This window comes from Labrus mixtus, chromosome 6, assembly GCF_963584025.1.
Source record: "Labrus mixtus chromosome 6, fLabMix1.1, whole genome shotgun sequence".
NCBI lineage: Eukaryota > Metazoa > Chordata > Actinopteri > Labriformes > Labridae > Labrus > Labrus mixtus.
This window is the reverse complement of record NC_083617.1, coordinates 30426685-30449431: the sequence shown is the minus strand read 5'-3', so window position 1 is coordinate 30449431 and position 22747 is coordinate 30426685. Positions and strand designations below refer to the sequence as shown.

Below are 22747 nucleotides of genomic sequence, written 5' to 3'. Positions count from 1 at the left end.
TCAGTAATGAAGCTTCAAGAGGCTCTCAAATCATTTTACCAACAGAATCATTTGTAGTATTAGCAATCTTTCACCACCTCCTTTGACAAAAAGCGACAATATCATGCAAGTAAATATTTTTGTAATTATTTAGGTTATGTATTTATTTATGTATTTCTTAATTGTATCAGCAGGTTGACTTCAACCACGTGAACCTGAAGACCTGCTCAACCCGCCCTCTTCTGACATAATCCAAAATGGCAGCCACCATCGGTAGACTCCTCGGGACCTCTGTAAGTGTAACTTTTAATAACATAACATTCAACTTCAATTATTAACTCTTTCGTCTCACATCTTTTTAATAGTCCATTACCCTTTATGATATCTTCTAACAATGAACACGTGACCCCTGCACTGAAGTATGTCGTGTGTGTCGCACATTTCAACCAATGGACGACCTGACTGTCGTTTTCAGCCCTCTGGTCCCTTTCCATAAACCAGCCTTGACAATATGGTAGAAATACATGTTGGATAATATATGACTTTTATAAGGTATTCAGCAAAAGCCCATCACGGTTTTACATTAAAACGTCTTAGTGTCAACAGAAACTTAGTGTCAGAAATACTTTAGTGCACATTAATGCACTTAGCCAACGCAATGACACTTTTTACAATCTATGCTTTTATTGTGTAGAGACGATACAAACTCGTTACTTTAGTTTTTTTCTGTTTGCAATCTTTTATTTTGTACAGAACTGGCCAACCAAAGTTAATAATCATGCTGTTTGAAAGTCTTTAGTGTGTATTTAACGGAATATTTCATGCAGACAGAGCTGCAGAAGTGGAGATAAGAGTTTCAGTTGTTGTAACGATGGCTGCATTCTGTTTTCAGGATCCTGGTATTTTGCACTGTCATGGCCTCTGCTGTGTTTAAACTACATGATGTTAGCCTTGGTTTTTCATTTGTCAACAGTATGTGGAGATTGTCTTATTGTAATGTGTGACCCTGTATGTGCATACATAACATGAAGTGTATGTGCTCTAATGTCAACCATACACTAAAAAAGACTTTGAAAAGACAACACTCTGACATGAGGTCACATCAGAAGACATGGTTATTAAAGTGATAAAAGTAGCATGTTTACATTTGGCTAAGATGGTTTCATGCTGCATTTTTACATTTGACATCCTCAAGGACTTTAGTCTTTGGAAAGAAAATGAGAAAGACAGCAGCTTAGACATCTGACCAACATACACTAAACAATCAAGATGAGAACACCAACACTCACAAAATGAATATCCTGATCCTGTTCTAATATCAGATTATCTTCAGTTGCAGAAAACCTTACAATGAAATTATTTTAATTAAATAAGGATTAACAGTACAATCATTGTGTTTCACACAAGAATCCTGTCTAATGTTTATTTCAGCAGAACTCATAAACTCACAATATTAAGAATTCCCACAGGTCAGCTAGTTGTTTTTCAACTAGTTGTTGTTGTTTTTTTTCCAGAAATCCACATGTTGTTCCTTCACACAAACTCAACATTTCAGAACAGATTAATACAAGGGCTGTCAGCATTAACTAGTTAATCACAATTAATTAAGGTCTGAAATGAATGCATTCATTTTTGATAATAATAATTTTTAAATTGAGATTGATTTCATTAATTGCACCATGGATGCCTGTAGTCACAGTGATGGAAAATAATGACTGCTTCATCTTTGAAAGTCTCATTTCACAAAACTTCTCAGGCAGCTCAATTCACAAGTCAAAAGTAAAATCCTCATTTTTTTTTTACGTTCATTTGAGCTGTTTTCGTCCAGTTTTTGATCTGTTGCGAGGTTCCCTTTTTCTGTGGTTAAGTAAATATGGTAGCCTTTGTTCTATCAGAAGGTCCTTCCTTTATTTCAAAAATAAAAGCAGAGTTTAATTTCTATAGCAGGTAAAGAATCCTCAGCTATAGAAAGTACAGCAATTCAAAATAAAAGCCCAAAAATGTGTATCTTTCAACGGGAAACTAGGAATTTATTGTGATTATCTATTGAAATTTAGAGATTAATTGGGATTCAAAAATTCAATTGTTTTGCAGCCCTAATTAATCCACTTTGTATCTTCAAAAGCACATATAACTGTACCGGTATATATATGTATATTTTCAGTCTATGGTGTAAACTGAATTCACATTTTTTCTGAATTGTTGACCTATATTGGAAACCCAAAACAGGCTGTCAAGTTACTAACCAAATAATCTTTGTAGTTTTTATTGCAATATTGTATTGTTCATTTAAAATGTAATATTTAAATTTATAGGCAAGGGTTGCAGCTGGAGGGTTAAAGGTCACAGCAGCCTGTCAACATGGACTATCTGGGTCTGCAAGAACTCTCATGAGTCCGGCACTTCAGAAGGCCTGTTTCTCTACCAGTATGTATCCAAACAAATACCCTCACATCATGCTCAGATAGACAACTACTTATATAAGCTTTTCAGATGTTGATTTGTCTGTCAACTGAATATATTTGTGTTTTGAGCCAGTATAATGGTATCAATGAATATATTGTATTTGACTTCTATGCATCAGGCACATCCAAATGGGCCGCTGCTGTCACTCAACCGGCTCCAGCCTTTAAGGCCACAGCAGTCAGCCACGGGGAGTTCAAGGATTTGAGCCTCGCTGATTTCAAGGGAAAATACCTGGTCCTCTTCTTCTACCCACTGGATTTGTGAGTATTTGTGACACTAACATAATCACCTTCTCTCACTTTGATTGAAATAAATGTCTACCACTGCAGTGAACATTGTATTAACAGTGCCCTTGAATTTTCTTTGTCATTTTACAGCACCTTTGTGTGTCCAACAGAAATCATCTCATTCAGTGACAAAGCCAGTGAGTTCCACGATGTAAACTGTGAGGTGGTGGGTGTCTCTGTAGACTCTCACTTTACTCACCTGGCATGGATCAACACTCCACGCAAGGTGTTTTTTTCATTCATCCTCTGAGCCTTTAGTAGAAGACTTACCTGCAAGCACAGTGTGTGTGTGTTGTGTTTACAATACGTTGCAATGCTGACATCATCTGAAAATAATTCATTGTTAATTGATCAGCAGTAGTTAAGCGTCAGAGTTAATCTAATAGTTCTGATTGTATGTTTTGTCAGACTGGAGGCTTGGGGAACATCCACATCCCCTTGCTGTCAGACCTCAACAAACAGATCTCCAAAGATTACGGGGTGCTGCTGGAGGGTCCAGGCATTGCACTGAGGTAAGTTATCTAGGGAATCTGGGATTCTAACAGCCAGAGCATGATAAGAAAACCCAATGAAAGATTTTATTTCCAACACCAGTTACAGGTATATCTATTTCTACCTTATGTTTTGTTTTCTGCCTAGTGTAACATTATCATTATATCTAATCCAATGATTACAAAATAAAGAAAAAGGGAGACAGATGTCTCAAATCCAAATGATTTGTCCCTGAACAACAGTTCAATCTCAATCAATCTTAATGTGTATAGTGAATACATAACAAGTGTTATCTAGAGACACTACAAAAAGCAGGTAAAAGACCTTACTCATTGTTATGTTACAAAAAGCAGGTAAAAGACCTTACTCATTGTTATGTTACAAAAAGCAGGTAAAAGACCTTACTCATTGTTATGTTACAAAAAGCAGGTAAAAGACCTTACTCGTCGCTATAGTACAAAGAAAAAACGTCCTTATAGGAGGCAGAAATCTTGGGCAGATCCAGTCTCATGACGAACGGCCATCTACCCAAACTGTGACGGTCTTGCCACCATTAAGGCTGCTATAATTGGTTTTGTAGCGAACATTGATTGTGTCAACAGCTTTTATTTAATTCCATATTGTCAGCTGTCTGTGTATTTAACATTGATCTTCTTTTTGAAGGTTCATTTTTGGGCTTTTTGGGCCTTTATTTACTGATAAGACAGTGATAGAGTCAGACATTGGGGAGAGAGAGAGAGAGTGGTGAATGACATGTGAAAAAGGAGACCCAGGTCAGATTCAAACCCGGGCTGCCCGCTTGGAGGACTACAGCCTCCATACAATGGGCGTGGGCACTAACCACTAGGCTACAGGCGGCCATATTTTGATATTCTATTACTATTATTCTGAAATAGTAAGAGTTACGGTACTTGGGGAACTTGCACAATGTCAGTGTAATTATTCTCAGATCCACAGTGTTCAAGGGGTGTCAAAGTTTCAGGCCCCGGGAGAGGTATTGGAGATAGGGAGAACGTTTTGAAAAATATTTATTTAGATTTTTATGAAACAATATATTTTTTAAACATATTTTCATCCAGTTGTTAAAAAAAAATCTATGATTATCAAAACAATCTGTAAATGGTTTGCCATTTTATATCCTTGAACAGAAATATTTGTAATGTTTCATTTAAATACAAAATGTAATTATTGTTGAGGGAGATGTCAATCTCATTTTAATTTTTTTTTTTACATTATGTTACAAAGATAGTTAAGTGTTTTCTGTCTGACTTGTACTTTTAATGTTATGTACAGTGGGTACGGAAAGTATTCACACCCCTTTACATTTTTCACTCTTTGTTTCATTGCAGCCATTTGCTAAAATCAAAAAAGTTCATTTTATTTCTCATTAATGTACACTCAGCACCCCATCTTGACAGAAAAAAAACAGAAATGTAGAAATTTTTGCAAATTTATTAAAAAAGAAAAACTGAAATATCACATGGTCATAAGTATTCAGACCCTTTGCTCAGTATTGAGTAGAAGCACCCTTTTGAGCTAGTACAGCCATGAGTCTTCTTGGGAATGATGCAACAAGTTTTTCACACCTGGATTTGGGGATCCTCTGCCATTCTTCCTTGCAGATCCTCTCCAGTTCTGTCAGGTTGGATGATGAACGTTGGTGGACAGCCATTTTCAGGTCTCTCCAGAGATGCTCAATTGGGTTTAGGTCAGGGCTCTGGCTGGGCCAGTCAAGAATGATCACAGAGTTGTTCCGAAGCCACTCCTTTGTTATTTTAGCTGTGTGCTTAGGGTCATTGTCTTGTTGGAAGGTAAACCTTCGGCCCAGTCTGAGGTCCTGAGCACTCTGGAAGAGGTTTTCTTCCAGGATATCTCTGTACTTGGCCGCATTCATCTTTCCTTCAATTGCAACCAGTCGTCCTGTCCCTGCAGCTGAAAAACACCCCCATAGCATGATGCTGCCACCACCATGTTTCACTGTTGGGATTGTATTGGGCAGGTGATGAGCAGTGCCTGGTTTTCTCCACACATACCGCTTAGAATTAAAGCCAAAAAGTTCAATCTTGGTCTCATCAGACCAGAGAATCTTCTTTCTCATAGTCTGGGAGTCCTTCATGTGTTTTTTGGCAAACTCTATGCGGGCTTTCATATGTCTTGCACTGAGGAGAGGCTTCCGTCGGGCCACTCTGCCATAAAGCCCCGACTGGTGGAGGGCTGCAGTGATAGTTGACTTTGTGGAACTTTCTCCCATCTCCCTACTGCATCTCTGGAGCTCAGCCACAGTGATCTTTGGGTTCTTCTTCACCTCTCTCACCAAGGCTCTTCTCCCACGATTGCTCAGTTTGGCTGGACGGCCAGGTTTAGGAAGAGTTCTGGTCGTCCCAAACTTCTTCCATTTAAGGATTATGGAGGCCACTGTGCTCTTAGGAAACTTGAGTGCTGCAGAAATTCTTTTGTAACCTTGGCCAGATCTGTGCCTTGCCACAATTCTGTCTCTGAGCTCCTTGGGCCGTTCCTTCGACCTCATGATTCTCATTTGCTCTGACATGCACTGTGAGCTGTAAGGTCTTATATAGACAGGTGTGTGCCTTTCCTAATCAAGTCCAGTCCTGTGTTTAATTAAACACAGCTGGACTCCAATGAAGGAGCAGAACCATCTCAAGGAGGATCAGAAGAAATGGACAGCATGTGAGTTAAATATGAGTGTCACAGCAAAGGGTCTGAATACTTATGACCATGTGATATTTCAGTTTTTCTTTTTTAATACATTTGCAAAAAATTCTACATTTCTGTTTTTTTTCTGTCAAGATGGGGTGCTGAGTGTACATTAATGAGAAATAAAATGAACTTTTTTGATTTTAGCAAATGGCTGCAATGAAACAAAGAGTGAAAAATGTAAAGGGGTGTGAATACTTTCCGTACCCACTGTATGTAAACATGCAGTGCTCACAAATTACCTTTTAAATGAATTATATTCTATATCAATTTGTTAGGTTTTATTGATGTTGGCAAACAAACAAACGACCATGAGGTCTTATTTGAACAAATATGCCCCCCCAATGAGAGTGACACTCCTGATTTACACTGAAACATAAAAAAACAAGCCTACTGTATGTTTACTGTAATCGAAGTTATGTGTGGGAATATGACTGTTATTATTGTTACAGCTGTTGTTTCCTGCTGTTTATCTTTAGTACTGATTTCTGTGATGCTCAACCTTCTTGTTGCCTGTATTTCTTTTTTGTTGAGCACACACAACTGTTGTTTTTAACGGATGTTGATATTGCATGTTATGTTGTTGTCCTCCAGGGGCCTGTTCATTATTGATCCAAATGGTGTGGTGAAGCACATGAGTGTGAACGACCTTCCCGTGGGCCGTTGTGTAGAAGAGACACTGCGTTTAGTGAAAGCCTTCCAATTTGTGGAAACCCATGGCGAGGTTTGTCCAGCCAGCTGGACCCCCAAGTCCCCAACGGTGAGGTCTTTAAAAATCAACCTATTCTTTAAAAACTGAAGTATTTCTATTTTTCACTTTCCTTTAGTGTGCTCATTGTCATTTGAAATGTGCACGAGGTCTTCTGTAAGACAGCAGCAACCAAAAAATGTTGTTTTTTTTCAAGTTTTTTGTTTATCTGTTTACTTTTCAGATCAAACCAACCCCAGAAGGTTCTAAGGAGTACTTTGAGAAAGTCAACTAAGACAAAGATGACAGCTCTTTTAGCCAATCCAAAACCTGTGTACACTTAGTTTACCATTTAAGTTGTCTATACTCGTACAAATCAGAACACACTAATAAATCTATTCTTTATAAAATAAAGCTTTTTGTGTATCATGTGCATTGTATTGATGTAGTGGTCTATATTTTATAGGTTTAGGCTTCATGATCTGAAACTTGTATGTTTTATTCATGGCTGTTTTTTTTCAACAATCTGCATAAACATGCACTAATACCAATACAGCTACTGTAATTCATGCATGGACCTACACATTCAAAACCCCTCCAATATTAACTCCCAAAATCAAAACCACACTTAATAACCCCTGTACATAAACATGTTTATTTTTCTTTTTACAACAAGTTAATATGCAGGTTCAAAATGTGTAGTCAGACATTGGTACACAAGATGAGGTGCCAAAATCAACTTCAGTGGGAGCAGAATTTGAAATTAGAAAATAAAAAGGCATTGCCACTTTTCAAACAAGTAGGGTACATACTGTATTTACACAAAATGGGGGGAAAAAAGCATTTGAAACACTGCACCACTGTGTGATTATGAAAACATCTAGTTTTAAGTGTACATAAACTTCACTTTGTACAGTATGTTTGCAGAAACAAAGCAATTGCTTCATTCCTTCTGACATTCACAAATGATGTTTTAGGTTAGGCAAAAGAACATGAAGGTAATGGCTTTCCCAGGAAATGTAGAGCCTTTTAAAGCTTTAAATAAAATATGAAATCAAAAGAAGAAAGAGCCCAAAAGCAGGCCTACCGCTCATCAAAATGTACCTTCTTTTTACATTTTGAGTAAGAGGAAGAGGAAAAAAAAGAACATACAGCACTGACTGAAGTGGAATTTCATGAGCAGATGGTTTGGTGAAAACTTCATGCAATTTCAGGCAAGTTGTAACAGCGCCACCAGCCCCATCCCAAACACCAAACAAAGACAACCTCTTTTAAACTGAATGGATCATTTAAAAAAACACCCTGTAGTAAATCTGTACAACGAAAATACATTTGGGATCTACATCTAGAGATACATTATTATGGTTATATACACTCCCCCCCAATCCATATATTATCTTTACAAGTAGACTTCATTCAAACCCAAACATTAAGAAAACCCCGACCAAACGAGGAAATGGGATCACATCAAACGTCCATTTAAAACTTGGTTTCTTACTGTACCTCAACTGTTGATCAGTCCATCTGCTCTACTCTGTACAGTAAACTACAGCAGGACTAAAATCTCTCACCAACTGGATGGATTGCTACTGTAACAGGGGATTCTGAATCGTTGAAAAGGGGGAATGATTGAGTGACCAAATCTGTTTAGATCATCTTTGAGGTGGAAGTAAATCAGAACTGACTACTATACTATGTATAACAATATTTCAAGTGACTTCAAGATTACAAAATAGAAATCAGAACATGGGCACAAACCCAACTCTCCAACATTCTGACACAATAGAACAAAAGGCTTTCAATACACTTAGACCTCTTCACTGAAGAGAGCTACACTATTCCATCAATAAACATTTATGTTCTCTGGTCTCAGGGGGGTCTGGGTTGGAAAAGAGAAGCCATGTCGTCCTTAAACATTTGCCTCAACATTTGTTTGAAAGCAACCGATAAAAACAGAACCTTGTGTTTGATATCTTTTTGTTTGCAGATTTGCTCTGGTTCACTTTGAGTTGCGGCGTTGAAATTCATTCACAAAATGGAAAAAAAAAACTACTTGTACAAAGTGAGATTCTCACAATCTCTTCGCAAGAAAGAAAGGTAATAAAGAATGACTTGTGCCCGCCGTCTTTCATGAAATACATAGGCAAATCTTTTAATTATCCTCTGTTGTCGCTTTGCTTCTTAGTCAATTTTCACATTTGTGTAGATCTTCCTCACGAAGGCACTTGTTCCCATGTATCCAACAGCACCTGGAAAACAAAGGTCTTCAGTGAGTTTCCTATCAAGGCCACTTTAAATAACACGCTGCTTTTACTTTGAATGTAAATCCATCACAGGGGAAATGATTACCAGTGAAGGTTTCAGACAATCAGGTCTTACATTTGTAAAACCCAGAAGGAACAGTAGTTAGTGAAGATTAGAGAAGTCTCCAAAAAGGTGCTTTAAGGTACATTTTAAGGTGTACTCTTTACAAAGAGAAGAATGAGTGGCTTGCAGCTGAGGAAGAAAATTTAGCCGAACTTAGTAGAGCTAAGTTAGCCCTAACTGCCAATTTCCACATCAGTCTGTGTGCGCTGTGGTCCCTCAGCGCAGATATGAGCAGCTGTACACACAACATCAGAACTACAAGATCACGCGGAAATAAAGAGAAAAACGTGTGAACAACATGCTGCTTTGTTGTTCGTTTAGTGCTGATAGAAATGATGGCAAAAAGGATTGTGAGTTTGTATAAAAGTGTTTTATTTTGAAATTGACCGGACGCTCTGCGTTTCCTTGCCTGACTTCCTGTTCAGCTTGACGCGTGCTTGCAGTGAGCTCCGAGTAAAATAGACTTGCAGTGTATTTGAAATGGGGCAAAGCGTATAGCACTGCTGGTACGCTCTGGAGACGGATGGCAGAGCTCACTGTGGAAACAGGAGCGTTAACTGGAGTGGCAGTGAATGGCGCTGTAGTGCACAGCGCTGATGGACCACGGCGCACACAGTATGTGGACATTTGATTTAACTCTGTTTTCCTGTGATAATTAAATTTGGGTTGTTTTCTTGAGATGTCAACTTATTTAACCTGTTACTTCTATATACCATCATCAGAAATTAACATATATAATGGGGAATAATTGTGTTGTTAACCCAAGAAAAGCTGATATATAAGTCAACGCCCTCGGTGTGTTTCAGCCGTGCAGTACTGTAACATACGTAGAGGTCGAAGATCTGTTGAAATGTGTAAAATCAGCTGCTGAAGCTGAACTGTTTAATCCATCAAGAAAAGAAACTAAATGTACTCCCTATCACTGTAAACAGAGTACATGTATGGACGTATGTCCACTTGGGGCTTCTGTAGAATGAAAGATATGTTCCCCCTTGCCCTTAAATAGAACATTAATTCTCAAGGGAGGGAAGTATGAAATGTCTTTGTATTTTGCCAAACTAACAAACTACTGTACTCAGAATTACACGCTTTAAGATAATTAAAAATCCAAAATCTGACAGTACCTCAGAGAAATCAAAAGTTACTTTAGATCAATACAGTTCTTTAGCATTCAACTCGATTCGGGACTCACCACACATGATTCCTAGGGCAGTGCTGAACACGGCCATGTAGCCAAAGTAGAAGGACGTCTGGAACAGCCCGTACATCCTGAAATATGACGAGATCAATCATGTGAGAAATGGCTGTGCTCTTTCACAGTTTTATTTTTCTTAATAAATTAAGCTTAATACTTACTTAGTTTTGAAAAAGTAGTAGTAAAAGGAGTACATGTAAACATAGACGGCAGTGGATGCAGCGGAGAGGAAGCTTGTCCATTGCCTAGAAAACAAAAGACAGTTAGACTTATGCAGGATTCATTTCTCAATGTATTTTCATGTGCAAATCCATTGAAAAGCTGAAAACAATTGATTTCCACCACTTTGACATTGCTTTAGCTGTAGGCGAGAAAACGTCAGAGCCACTCTATGGCAAAGTAGGACTACACTCACCATCTGTAGTCCTCAGCGTTGAGCAGGAAGTACGTACACACGATGGTGACACACACGGTCACGATGCACAGGATCACCAAGACAAGCATCATGAAGCCGTACACGTAGTAGATTTTGTAGGCCCAGAAGGATGTGAAGATAAAGTACCTGAGAAAGGAGGACAGAAAACGTCTCACCTGCTGAGAATATCCTTTACAACACACACAGCCTCCTCAGTAGACTTACATTTCAATGAAAATGGACCCAAATGGAAGGATTCCTCCAAGGCAGACGATGACAGCCGGCTCCATGAACCTGAGAGATCACATAACAGAAACTTAGGAATACAAAAGGCCTTCCCCACACAGACAACGACACATGATCTATTATGTAACAAGAAAGCAAACAGAAAAGCTAGACACAGAATGGAAATTCAAGCAAAGTATCATTGTGGCCTAAAGTCTCTTCTGCCATTTCCTGTTGGCAGCTGGCCACAGTGCATGGCACAGTGTTGTCAATTTGAATGCACTCAGTTTAATGCTTTGATATTTCTGTTACCCTTGTGCAGACAGCAATACCATTATCTACTCCAGACCTGATGCAAAACACTTAACCACAGGCCCTAAAAAAAAATGAGGATTCATTTCATACTTCCTCACTGCCCAAGAGCCATTCATGTCTGCTAATCAACCATCCATAGAGCCATACACTCCTCTCTGCACCCAGATACACACTGTATGCCATCATGTTTAAATACTGCTGAATGTGGCACAGAAGTACCATGAGGACTATTCAAACAGTAAACTGGAACATATTGTTTTTCTCTGATTATTTTTGGGTTGCATAATCCATTCCTAAATGTTCAATGTGGCAGCTATACCTCCTTTTCTGACATTTTATAAACTAAATGAATGAATACAAGATATTATTAAAAACATTGCAATAATATATATTGACCACATACATTATTACTTTGTTGAACACATTACAACAGTTTGTATATTTGTTCAGTTGGCATGTATCTAAAGAATGACTGTCCCCACCTCGTATGTGAGGTAAATTACAATACTCAGAGTCTAAAATGGCCACCCTTACCATTTCTTCTCTGGAATTGGTCGGGGCACAGCGTTCACTCTGCATGGAAAGTTCGGCTGGCCAGACAGATTCCTGCCCAGAATTGTTCCCACAAGGTTTAGCGGCAGAATGACGAAAAAGCAGATACAGCAGACAGCGACCTGCAGAAATCAAACAGAAGATATATTCAGCTTTTTGAATCTGTGAATACAGCAAACGTCACTGGTCCTTTTTAACAGGGTTTGTTTAGATCACCCATCATTTATTTCAATTGTCCATTGAATTGCAATTATTTATAGGTCAACACAGTCTGATGAAACATTGGAATCACTTTCAAATATGCTGGATTTCTTGATTCACAGATTTAAACAACATCACTGCTCATCAGCCTGACGTAGAGGTAATCGTATTTATGGGGTGTGTATATTCAACAAAACATACAGGCAGATAGACCAATTTGAAAATAGATGTCACAATTAACGTCACAGCAGTTAAGTGCGCATTGTGGTGGTAGAAAACAACGATAGAAACACTGAACAGCAGTGTGAAGACCCTCAATTAAAGAGGACAGCGAATAAAACATAACCCTATATCTATAGATAGATCATACTGTCATCAAGAAGACATCTGAAGAAAAACAGACATCTGGCTGTGTTTTATGTCCTTATTGCATGCTGGGCAGTACCTCAGCCTTCAATTCACAAAAACCCATCTGACAAATCTTGGTTTTCTATGTCCTAGACATGACCGCAAATTACAAATTTGTATGTGTCAGGCGATTTGTACGTCTTGAGTTTATCTTCAGTATAGTCGCTGGGTTTCACTGCAAGGTATATGAAGAAGTCTGAGGTCACCGTTTAACTGGTGTTGAATGAACTGGTGTTACTCCAGGCGGTGTTTGTCAGGAGCAGCTTTGGAGAACCCTTGTTTACTATCATAATAATGTTAAACATCCTGCATCCTATTTGCAGATGCTTGTTCAATGCACACGATGGTGACCCCTTGTGAACAACATTGTCAGTTTCCTGTAATAATCCTGTGTATAATCCATATGTGTATAAACTGTTAACATTAATCAAACATTACTACATTCTACTTTTAAAAAATGTGTAAAGATTCAACCCCATTTATATTGTTTTGGACAAGCATCTGCAAAGTCTCTTTAAATGTAATTTGTGACTCCACAACTCTTTCCCAGCATTGCTAATGTATCTGAAGGCACTGAAGCCAGATATTTAAAATTATTCTGATAGTAATAAGAGGTCCTTAAATGCTGCTTCAGCCGTTATATCACCAGTTAAATCAACACCGCTGACTAACTTCTTACCACCAGTTGGGCTCCACCCACAAAACACGTCATCACTGTGTACAAACAGGAAAATAGTCTATAGAAATCACCATGTGTGTTTAGCCAGACAAAATGTGTACAGCCTCAGTTGTGTTTGTTTGTATTGACAAGTTTGAGTGATGCAACTAGAACATGCATTTTTCCTGGTTAGATTTCAGGATTCCTATTTGACACGTTGGACTGATATATGTGTTAAGAGACACACATACCCATTTGAGTTTTGTGTCGGGCCAACAAGCATCTGATTCAAATTAAGAGACTTGGGAGTTCCCCTGGATAGGTTTTTTGTCATTTCAAATCAATGCCTGGTTTGGAAAAGTGTGCACTTAATGTGGATATATATATATATTTATGTATATATTTTAAATAGAAAAGCTGCATATATTTAGGATAGACAGCATCATGTTTTTGTTATGATGTGCTCTGTTTTTTTTATGTTATTTTAAGATGAGGCAAATGATAATTTCAAAGCCTACATGTTTCTCTTGCACGAGATGCGGTTCAAATCCTTGCCTGCATACTTTCGTCATTACCTTATTCAATTCAGCCCTCTATAAGCTCCATAACTGATAATTCTATTTCACTTGGAACATATTGCTGCACAACCACACACATTAACTCAAGCTGTTAAATTCAGAGCATGTTCTTCCTAGCTCTGTGGTTTGCTGTTGTGTGGAACCCACCATGGTGCCAAATGGGATGGCTCTGGAGGCGTGGTAGTAGATAGCGATGAAGTTGATAAAAAACGCAGTCCCGCACACCATGGCCGGGATCAGGAAGGCCCCAATAAACATCTGCTTAATCCATCTTCTGCCTGTTTTAGTTGGACAAATCAAAAAGCATCATGAAGAAAAAACAACAAACTAAAGCTTTTTAGAAGAAATATTAAGATAACAAAACAGAGAGTGTCATGCATGAAGGCTTTTTTATTACCTCCTTGTTTTGCATACAAACTTCCCCCAAAGTAGCCGTTGACAGGGGAGGTAGCAGCATACACAAAAATGGCTGTGCTCAACATGGATCCTCTCCTGCAGAGAAAATTGATATGATTGGAGCGCTATAAAGTTAACTATTGCCTCTGTGTTTGGTCTTTAGTTCCCATGTAATTGAAACATTCATCAAGCATTTTCTTCAACTGACATAATATTAAATGTTTGGAGCAACATTTCACCTCAGAGCCTGAACTTCACTAGATTCAACCAAAGAATAACACGGGCAACACAATTACCTGTTTACCTTATTGAATGAGCAGTTAAAAGGAAAGTAGCAGATTTACTTACATTAGACTAATTCCTAGTATCTGAACCCAACCCCAAATCTATGACTAAAAGTTACAACTAGGCCAGTGACTTACTCTGTGTACAAGTCCTCAACCATAGCGACGATGATGACGATTAAGGAGACAGAGAAAATCTGGCAGCCGGAGCCGATGAGTGAGGAGAAGATCAGTGGGTGGCTTGACGGGCGAAATACATCACCATGTACCTGCTTCCACCCGTATTCATCTCCAAGGTCTCTGTCCTGATGGTACAAAGTGACACAGTGCAAAATGAAAAACCTTGACATGGAAAGAAAGCTAGTTTGAAGTTCTCGAGAAATGTATTCAAAGCTCACCATGTCATCCATTTCCTCCTCTTTGCTATATCTGGCATAATCCTTTCTGAGTGTCCTCATAAGAATCATGGACACGAGACCAACCAAGAAAATTACCATCATGAAGGAGTTGAAGATGGAGAACCAGTGAATCTAAAAAAACAAAACAAAAAAACACAATTACTTTAATATACATTCCCTTGTTTGGAAGCTGCATTCCTCCAAACACAAAGTATATTAAGTGAGCTCAGTCTCACTCTACAGGCAACAGACCACTGGGTGGTTGGCTACAAGACTCTCAGGGTGCGTTCAAATTGTCATTTTTGTTTAGGAAGGTTCCTAACTGAGTGAAATGACCCAGAAGCATTTAAGTGGCGGCCATGATAAGAGTCGTTCAAATTCTCTAAACGCTAAGGAAAGGTGGGTCAATGCTTCCTTTATAACCTCCTTTAGCTTATGATACACTGGACCATCCTTTACGAAAGGAGATGAGATATGCCGCCCCACAATTCCTTTACATTTAAAGCGAGTCGCGCATCCGACTGTTCACGAACATTAACGATGATCGTAAAGTGACACAGATCATGAAAGGGATAAAAAGATAAGAGACATTTTTATCCAGATGATGTTTTATTCAACATATTTCATTCACTTCAGAATGCTTTGTGCAGTTGTACATTTGTATAAAACATTATATATCTTAAATAAATGTAACAATGAATTTCATACAGTCATATTTATTCTGATGTTGATTTCTGAGTGGACAGGAAGCTGATGGTTTCACTTTTCTTACTTGTAGTCTGGTAGTCTATATTTCTTTTATTTCAATCCCAACCTCGTGGTAATTAGGATTATTTCACCGGTAAGAAGGCACAGGGGAAAGTTTTTTAGATGCGTTTTCTGTAGTCCATTATCTGAACATTGTAGTTTCAACACAGCAGACCCACGTCATTAACCTCCGCCGGCCCGTCGCATTTAATGACGTCGCCTAGTGGAAATGTGGTCGGATTGTCAGAGCAACGAGATCGCGTTTCCCTAAGTCCTTTATGAATTCTCCAAACATCTTTTCTTAACCTCATGATGTTTTCCCCGGGGTTAAGGTAAAGTGGATAGTGAAAGGAGATAGGAGGGACAATTCCAACGCACCCTCAGTCTTACAGCTGCAACACCTTTTTAAGAAAGAACCTCGCTCAAACCCTGCCACTATGGCAGCAGGACTTCAAGTTACCACGTTTGACAATTAAATAGTACACACCATCCAATGAGGCTCTGATACAACAAACCAATCTTGTTTTTTTTTAGGCACAAGTTGCGTCATCATTATTCCTTTGTACTTGCATACATTGCATCCACTGCGGCTTAACATTAGTGTCCCACTGTGTGATTTCTCATTGTGTTATGTCATTGTGGAAGCACCAGAGGCACGACATGTAAACAAACAGCAAGAGCTTCACATCTGCTATGCCGTCACCAGCGCTTTACATTACCACCGCCTCGCCCCTGTGACGACTCTGTTACTACCTCTTATGGTTGCTCGTAGGCGGAACAGCTTGCCTCTCCATTTCTCTTCTGTGAGTTTCACATCACAGCAAGGTGCAACAGGAGCGTAAATATCACGCCTCCAACAGGTAATAAAAATCTAAAAAAAAACGGTCGTTATAGTCAACTCACCCTGTGTTGAAAGAAGGATGGATCAAGGTACTTGTCAAATCTGTCTTCAAACTTCACATCAGACTTCTTCCATTTCACCTGTGGTAGGAAAGTTTGTTTTCCACATTCCTTTATTAAGACTAAATTGAAATGTTTACATGACCACATCCTCATGTGATGATTAATAAACAAATAATACAGACTTCCAATAAGCCTTCATTTATATAAAGAAGTCAGTACTCACAGAATAAGACATTGCAATCCTTGTGTTTGGCACAAGTCGGACTTTTCCTTCACTGGTCAAATTTACGTCAACAATTCTATTGCCATTGAAGCCGATCTCCAGCTTCTTGTACGTCCACAGGTAATGATCTTCTCCATTTTCATCTGCCTCACCAACGATACCTTTAAAAAAAAAAAAAAAAAAAAAAAGGAGAGACATTATATAAATGGGAGGGCTGTTTCTTATAGCAGTGGTCAAACAGACATGAATCCCAAGCCCTTTGCTTATATAACATTATAAGTTAAGGATTACTATATATATAACTGACTATATTCCATTTTTTATGCGTCGAAACCGTCAACCTGTCTTTTGGACCCAATCCCAACCAAGCTGTTTAAGGAAGTCTTTCCCTTAGTTAGCAACTCCATATTAGATATGATCAATATGTCTTTACTGGCAGGCTATGTACCACAGACATTTAAAGTAGCGGTAATCAAACCTCTACTTAAAAAGCCTACTCTGGACTCAGGAACTCTGGCTAATTACAGGCCTATATCCAACCTTCCTTTTATCTCAAAGATCCTGGAGAAAGTGGTAGCTAATCAGCTGTGTGACTTTCTCCATGACAACAGTTTATTTGAGGAGTTCCAGTCAGGATTTAGAGTCCACCATAGCACTGAGACTGCACTAGTTAGAGTTACAAACGATCTACTTCTAGCCTCAGACAGGGGACTTCTCTCTGTGCTCGTCTTGTTGGATCTTAGTGCTGCTTTTGACACCATTGACCATCGGATCCTGTTGTACAGACTGGAGCATTTGCTTGGAATTACAGGGACTGCTTTAAGTTGGTTTGAATCCTACTTATCAGACCGATCTCAGTTTGTACACACGTTAATGATGAGTCCTCTGTGCACACTAAAGTTTGCCATGGAGTCCCACAAGGTTCAGTGCTTGGACTAATTCTTTTTACATTATATAAGCTTCCTCTGGGAAATATTATGAGGAAACACTTCATACAGTTTCATTGTTATGCTGATGATACTCAGCTTTATGTATCAATGAAGCCCGATGGCACCAGTCAGTTATGTCAGCTAGAAACGTGCCTTAAGGACGTTAGGACCTGGATGACCAGAATTTTTTTGCTACTTAACTCAGACAAGACTGAAGTTATTGTGCTAGGCCCTAAAAACCTCAGAGAGACTTTTTCTAGTGATTTGACTGTCCTTAGTAACATCAGCCTGGCATCTAGCACCACTGTTAGGAATCTAGGAGTTCTTTTTGATCAAGATATGTCCTTTAGCTCTCACATCAGTCAAGTTTCAAGAACAGCCTATTTTCACCTTCGTAATATATCCAAGATCAGGAATATCCTGTCGCAAAATGATGCAGAAAAACTAGTTCATGCATTTGTTACCTCCAGACTGGATTATTGTAACTCTCTTTTGTCAGGGTGCTCTGGCAAATCTCTAAAGACTCTTCAACTGGTCCAGAACGCTGCAGCTCGTGTACTGACCAGAACTAGGAAGAGGGACCACATTACTCCTGTCTTGGCTGCTCTGCACTGGCTCCCTATACAGTCTAGAATAGAATTCAAGATCCTTCTTCTCACTTACAAAGCTCTAAATGGCCAGGCACCATCTTATCTTCAGGAGCTACTAGTGCCGTACTGTCCCTCGAGAACATTATGGTCCCAGAATGCAGGCCTACTAGTGGTACCTACAGTCTCTAAGTGTACTATGGGGGGTAAAGCCTTCAGTTATCGGGCTCCTCTCCTCTGGAACCGCCTTCCAGCCGGGGTCCGGGAAGCAGACACAGTCTGTATTTTTAAGAATAGACTTAAAACTTTCCTTTTTGATAAATCTTATAGTTAGGGCTGGTGCTGGTGTAGACCAGCTCTTAGTTATGTTGCTATAGGCTTAGACTACCGGGGTAACTGGCACCCTGAGCTCCTCTCTCTCTCTCTCTGCATATACAGTACATCATATTACTGCATGTATCTATCTATAAATCTCAGTCACTAACCACCTACTTTCCTGGGAGCTCTTGAGCTCTCTTAGGCTCCTCAAGATCGTAGGTTGACAGCCTGCCAGAACAATAAGTCCTGATGCCTTTTAATAAGGCAGTTTTTTCTTACCACTGTAACTTTTGCTGCTTTGCTAAAGTGCTCATGATGGATAGGCCGGATCTTTGTAACATAGCAATAAGTAAGGTCTTTTACCTGCTTTTTGTAACATAACAATGAGTAAGGTCTTTTACCTGCTTTTTGTAACATACCAATGAGTAAGGTATTTTACCCGCTTCTTGTAAAGTGTCTCGAGATAACACTTGTTATGAGTTGACGCTATACAAATAAAAATTGATTGATTGATTGATTGAAAATACCAAGTAAAGGGCACATTCTACACCACTCATTAACTTGTATAATATTATCTTTGGTATTCATCTCTTACACCTGATATGTCTTCAGTTGCTATTAAAGTGTGTCCTTGCTGGCTACAACAAACAATTTCTGACTGTAGAGTTGAGCTCAATGTCAAACAGTCATTTGGGATTTCTTCCAGACGGCTGCATTCTTATCCTCCTAGTTCTCCTCACATCCAGGATTTGACCAATGTCATTTTTATTTATTTTTTACAGATTTTTTTTTTAGTTCACATATGGCAACATATAATGTAGCAGGAAGTGATGTCATGATTTCTTGTTTTGTAACAGCTATGGTTTTCTAAGTCTGGCGAGTGGACAAGTGTGGTCAGAGGTGATCAACTGTACTCATATTTTATCAGGTTCAGACAGATGCCCATACAGAGAGATTTAAGCCTGGCCAATCACAACCCTTTGTCTAATTTTGTTTGTTTTATGTTGTGTCTAGAGAATCTTGGAAAACCAAATTGAACTGAAAGGTAACAAGGCTAACCTTATGTGGATAGATAAATTACAAATCAGCTGTTACTGAGCTTCATACACTCTGTGAATAACCACATCCAATCATTTCATCGTTGAGTATATTAGCAGAACCACAAACCGGATATCGGGTCAAAGTTTTTACTTATTTGCTTCTGGCGTATGCAACATGCACTGTGTACAATTGTCTTGAGTAAATGCCAGGGCCCCACCCATCATCTTCCAAATCAAATAAAGCATTCATGTTTGAGCAACAGTACTGTAGGAGTGGCCACGCTGTACAAACCTATTACACGTATGCCATAGAGCGCTGACAACTTTTTAGAGTGACAGTCTTAAAAAGACTTAACATCATAGTCCAGGATGGTGTTAAAGTCTCTCTTGCCTAAGTGAATGCACAAACCAAGAAAAGAAATGATCAACTTTGTCTTTGGCATGTCAGACTCATATCAATAAAATATATATGATTAAATATATAAGCAATAGAGTTATATCTGACCCATTTTCATTAAGTAATACATACAGCTCTCTACCACAAAACCATGCACCCAAACATGGATGGTCCACTCATTGGAATATGGCTGGTGTGATCTGTGGCTCCTCTAGTTTTCATGTCAGGATGTTGGACACGATAATTGACCCCAAAATGCCCAAGAAGGCATTGCATTCATATGTGTGAATATATCAGCTGCCTTGTATGGCACCTTGTTTGTGGATGAATGTGTTGTTTGTGAATTGGTGAATACTCGTATGATAAGAACCTTAAGATTAAACAATATAGGTACAGTCCTTAACCATTAAGAGTGATTAACCCTCAGACTATCCATTCTAAAAGTTCCTTTAAGGTGAGATGACAGAAGCAGAAGACAGCTGGTAATCAACCACAACACTAAACTATTGCTCAGAATCTGTGTGCTACATTGTATGAATCACCAAGCATACTGACTTGAGAGGGTAACATCTTGGGGCGTCTGTATCACTCTGAGTAGATTGACCCTGGATAGATGTACAGTCCCACCAATGAATAAGAAGCTGTTCAACTTTTAGAGGTCTTGATTATCACTTACCCCAGATGGGCAGGTCGTCTATGTACATTTGGTACCAGTAGTGATTCTTGATGGCATAGACGAAGGCATCCCGTTTGGCTTTATCCAGGTCAATCTCACAGTATGTCGTCTGCATCACTTCGTCTACAGGAATAATTTAAAAACACACATTTTTTGTTGGATAAAGGAAAAGGACAAGTAAAGAAATAATAAACCCAGAGATAAAGAGACAAGTGCAACAGTATTGCTGAAGAGATGAAAGTTAGTACAATACCTTTGAACTTGATGTCTAGGCCGCTAAATTCAAGCTCCACTCCTTGCAGAGCTTCTCCAAGTGTTTCATGGTAATGACTGATGGTCTTCTTTGAACCCGCGCAGAAGGGCAAGGAGAAGTACTTGTATGTCTCCTGTCTGTTGTGGTAAGGCCCCACTGTGTTCATCCATAAAACTACCTCCTCTTTATCCGTGTACTGCAAGGGAAAAACAGGGATTCTTGTTGTGAAACCAAGGAATGCAACACCAGTTTTACTAGTCCCTCTGGTTTGATACTCTCTGTATATGTTACTCTACAAGAAGAAATGTCAGTGAGTTTCAAATATATTTCAATTATAAACATTGAAACGGAAGTTGTAAGAAGCAACATGTACATCTGATGAGAAACTTTGAGTGTAAAAGATGATAACAACTTTGAGGCTGTGGTGACATCTTATTTCACTAGAAAATGAAGACCGGTACTATATTCAAATTCATGCAAACATCACCCTAACACCTCAAGAATTGGTGTGCATTAACTATGTTTGCCTTTTCAGTAAAACAAAAGTTAATGTGAACTAGTCCATTAAGTTAACACCCTACACACAAGACTGTCGTATGATGTAAAATATTAATTATCATACATATTATTAATTATTCAGATAGTTGTGATGTGGACTGATGGATGTTAATATATAAGAGATATCAGAAGGCCCTGACGTTTAACCGGTGTTTCTGCATAACGTTGTTATTTTACACAGGAGGAAATCGTGATCGGAAGGATTGCCTTGAGACTAAAAAAACAACTTCACACGTTCATTATGCACGCAGTTTTGATTTTTCTGGGGGGGAAACCAACGCTAGCTGGTTTAACGAAAGTGTAGTTTTGGCCAATAGTCCAGGAAATGAGAAGACTGTGGAAGACGTGCTAATGGGCTAGCATGGGTTAGCCGTAAGCACTTAGGCCGATAAGTTGTAACAAGTTAGCTACTTAACTGAATAGCCCGTCAGTTTGGTAGAGTATCAAGAGTAATTCAACAACGCAGAAGGTCATGCCATGCTATCTGCCGAGTATGTATTTCTCTAATCTTGCATACAACTGGACATCGTAGCTAGAGCTAAAGCTAGCAGGTTACACAGAGCACACAAACGTCCATTATTTTCAAGGCTCTCTTTTTTCAATCGGCCTCTCCAAACGTTTTCTTACCGTATGTTCATGTTCATCTGCTACGACACGTAATGAAGAGCCTACTATAGCGAGAAAGGCCGCCGCTGCCACCTTCCACCTGAAAGATCCCATTATTTCCAGAGAAAGTATGCAGAAAGACCTGGGATGTTAGCTTTGTATGGCTATCCCACCTTCTTCCTGGTTGTATGACAGAGGCAGTTTTAGGGATGCTATCGTACGCAGATGGCGTAAGCGCTTCACGAGCACTCATCGCGTGAACATCTGATTGGCTAGCCTGAGTCACGTGGTGCACGGTGTCCAGTAGCTGTTGACAACGATTGATCAAACGGTGAATTAACAAACTCTTTCAACGCATCGTCCGCAACCTTCAGCCACGTCACCCGACTGCCAAGACCGGAGCTTCACCTCATCTTTGACAGCGCTGCTGCATGAAATGTGATCCCAGAGCACAATAAAACGCTGTTTACAGTCCGATGGGGCCACATAATGGCCCTAAAGTTAATCAAACAACATCTATTCATTTCACTTCGTATACATTCACAGATCTGTGACCATGCTTTGAAGCATTGTAAGACGGTAACAATTCATGCAAGTCGGGGAATGTATCTGGGTATTTATCTACCAGCCTATAAAACAAGGTTGTAATCATTTAAAATAGCCTACTTAAAAATTATATAAATATTACAGTATGGAAGCCTGAATAGTTGATCAGTGCCTCCTCTGACAGACCTATCACAGTTTTGAATTTTGAGGTGGCCCATATGATTACAAGGGGGGTCCATGCTACCCCTGGCCACCCCTCTGGACACGCCCCTGTCCGTACCATCAGGGATGCTGTCTTTTGAACTGTGCACTGATAACAAAGCCTGATGGTTCCTCTCCTCTTTC

General features: G+C 39.2%; 2 protein-coding genes across 2 annotated transcripts; one reads left to right on the top strand and one right to left on the bottom strand.

Annotated features, from left to right (window-relative positions):
• Nucleotides 1-118: 118 nt before the first annotated feature.
• prdx3 (peroxiredoxin 3) lies at nt 119-7060 on the top strand. The gene is made up of 7 exons (XM_061040906.1): nt 119-272; nt 2295-2406; nt 2564-2705; nt 2823-2958; nt 3141-3244; nt 6534-6699; nt 6872-7060. The coding sequence occupies exons 1-7, from the start codon at nt 237-239 to the stop codon at nt 6920-6922; spliced, it is 747 nt and encodes a 248-aa protein (XP_060896889.1). The 5' UTR covers nt 119-236; the 3' UTR covers nt 6923-7060.
• A 203-nt stretch (nt 7061-7263) lies between these two features.
• On the bottom strand, nt 7264-22060 carry tm9sf3 (transmembrane 9 superfamily member 3). The gene is made up of 15 exons (XM_061040905.1): nt 21878-22060; nt 20693-20888; nt 20440-20562; nt 16493-16653; nt 16270-16347; nt 14620-14751; nt 14360-14526; nt 13939-14033; nt 13689-13819; nt 11679-11818; nt 10830-10898; nt 10605-10751; nt 10351-10434; nt 10187-10263; nt 7264-8876 (listed from the first exon to the last, which is right to left on the bottom strand). The coding sequence occupies exons 1-15, from the start codon at nt 21968-21970 to the stop codon at nt 8809-8811; spliced, it is 1761 nt and encodes a 586-aa protein (XP_060896888.1). The 5' UTR covers nt 21971-22060; the 3' UTR covers nt 7264-8808.
• Between the last annotated feature and the right edge of the window lie 687 nt (nt 22061-22747).

Coding starts and splice junctions, on each gene's coding strand:
- prdx3 (XM_061040906.1), top strand. CDS start 237: ATGGCAGCCACCATCGGTAGACTCCTCGGGACCTCT. Junction 273..2,294: donor GTAGACTCCTCGGGACCTCT/GTAAGTGTAACT, acceptor TTAAATTTATAG/GCAAGGGTTGCAGCTGGAGG. Junction 2,407..2,563: donor GAAGGCCTGTTTCTCTACCA/GTATGTATCCAA, acceptor TCTATGCATCAG/GCACATCCAAATGGGCCGCT.
- tm9sf3 (XM_061040905.1), bottom strand. CDS start 21,970: ATGGGATCTTTCAGGTGGAAGGTGGCAGCGGCGGCCTTTCTCGCTATA. Junction 16,348..16,492: donor GGATTGCAATGTCTTATTCT/GTGAGTACTGAC, acceptor TTCCTACCACAG/GTGAAATGGAAGAAGTCTGA. Junction 13,820..13,938: donor TTTGTATGCAAAACAAGGAG/GTAATAAAAAAG, acceptor CAACTAAAACAG/GCAGAAGATGGATTAAGCAG.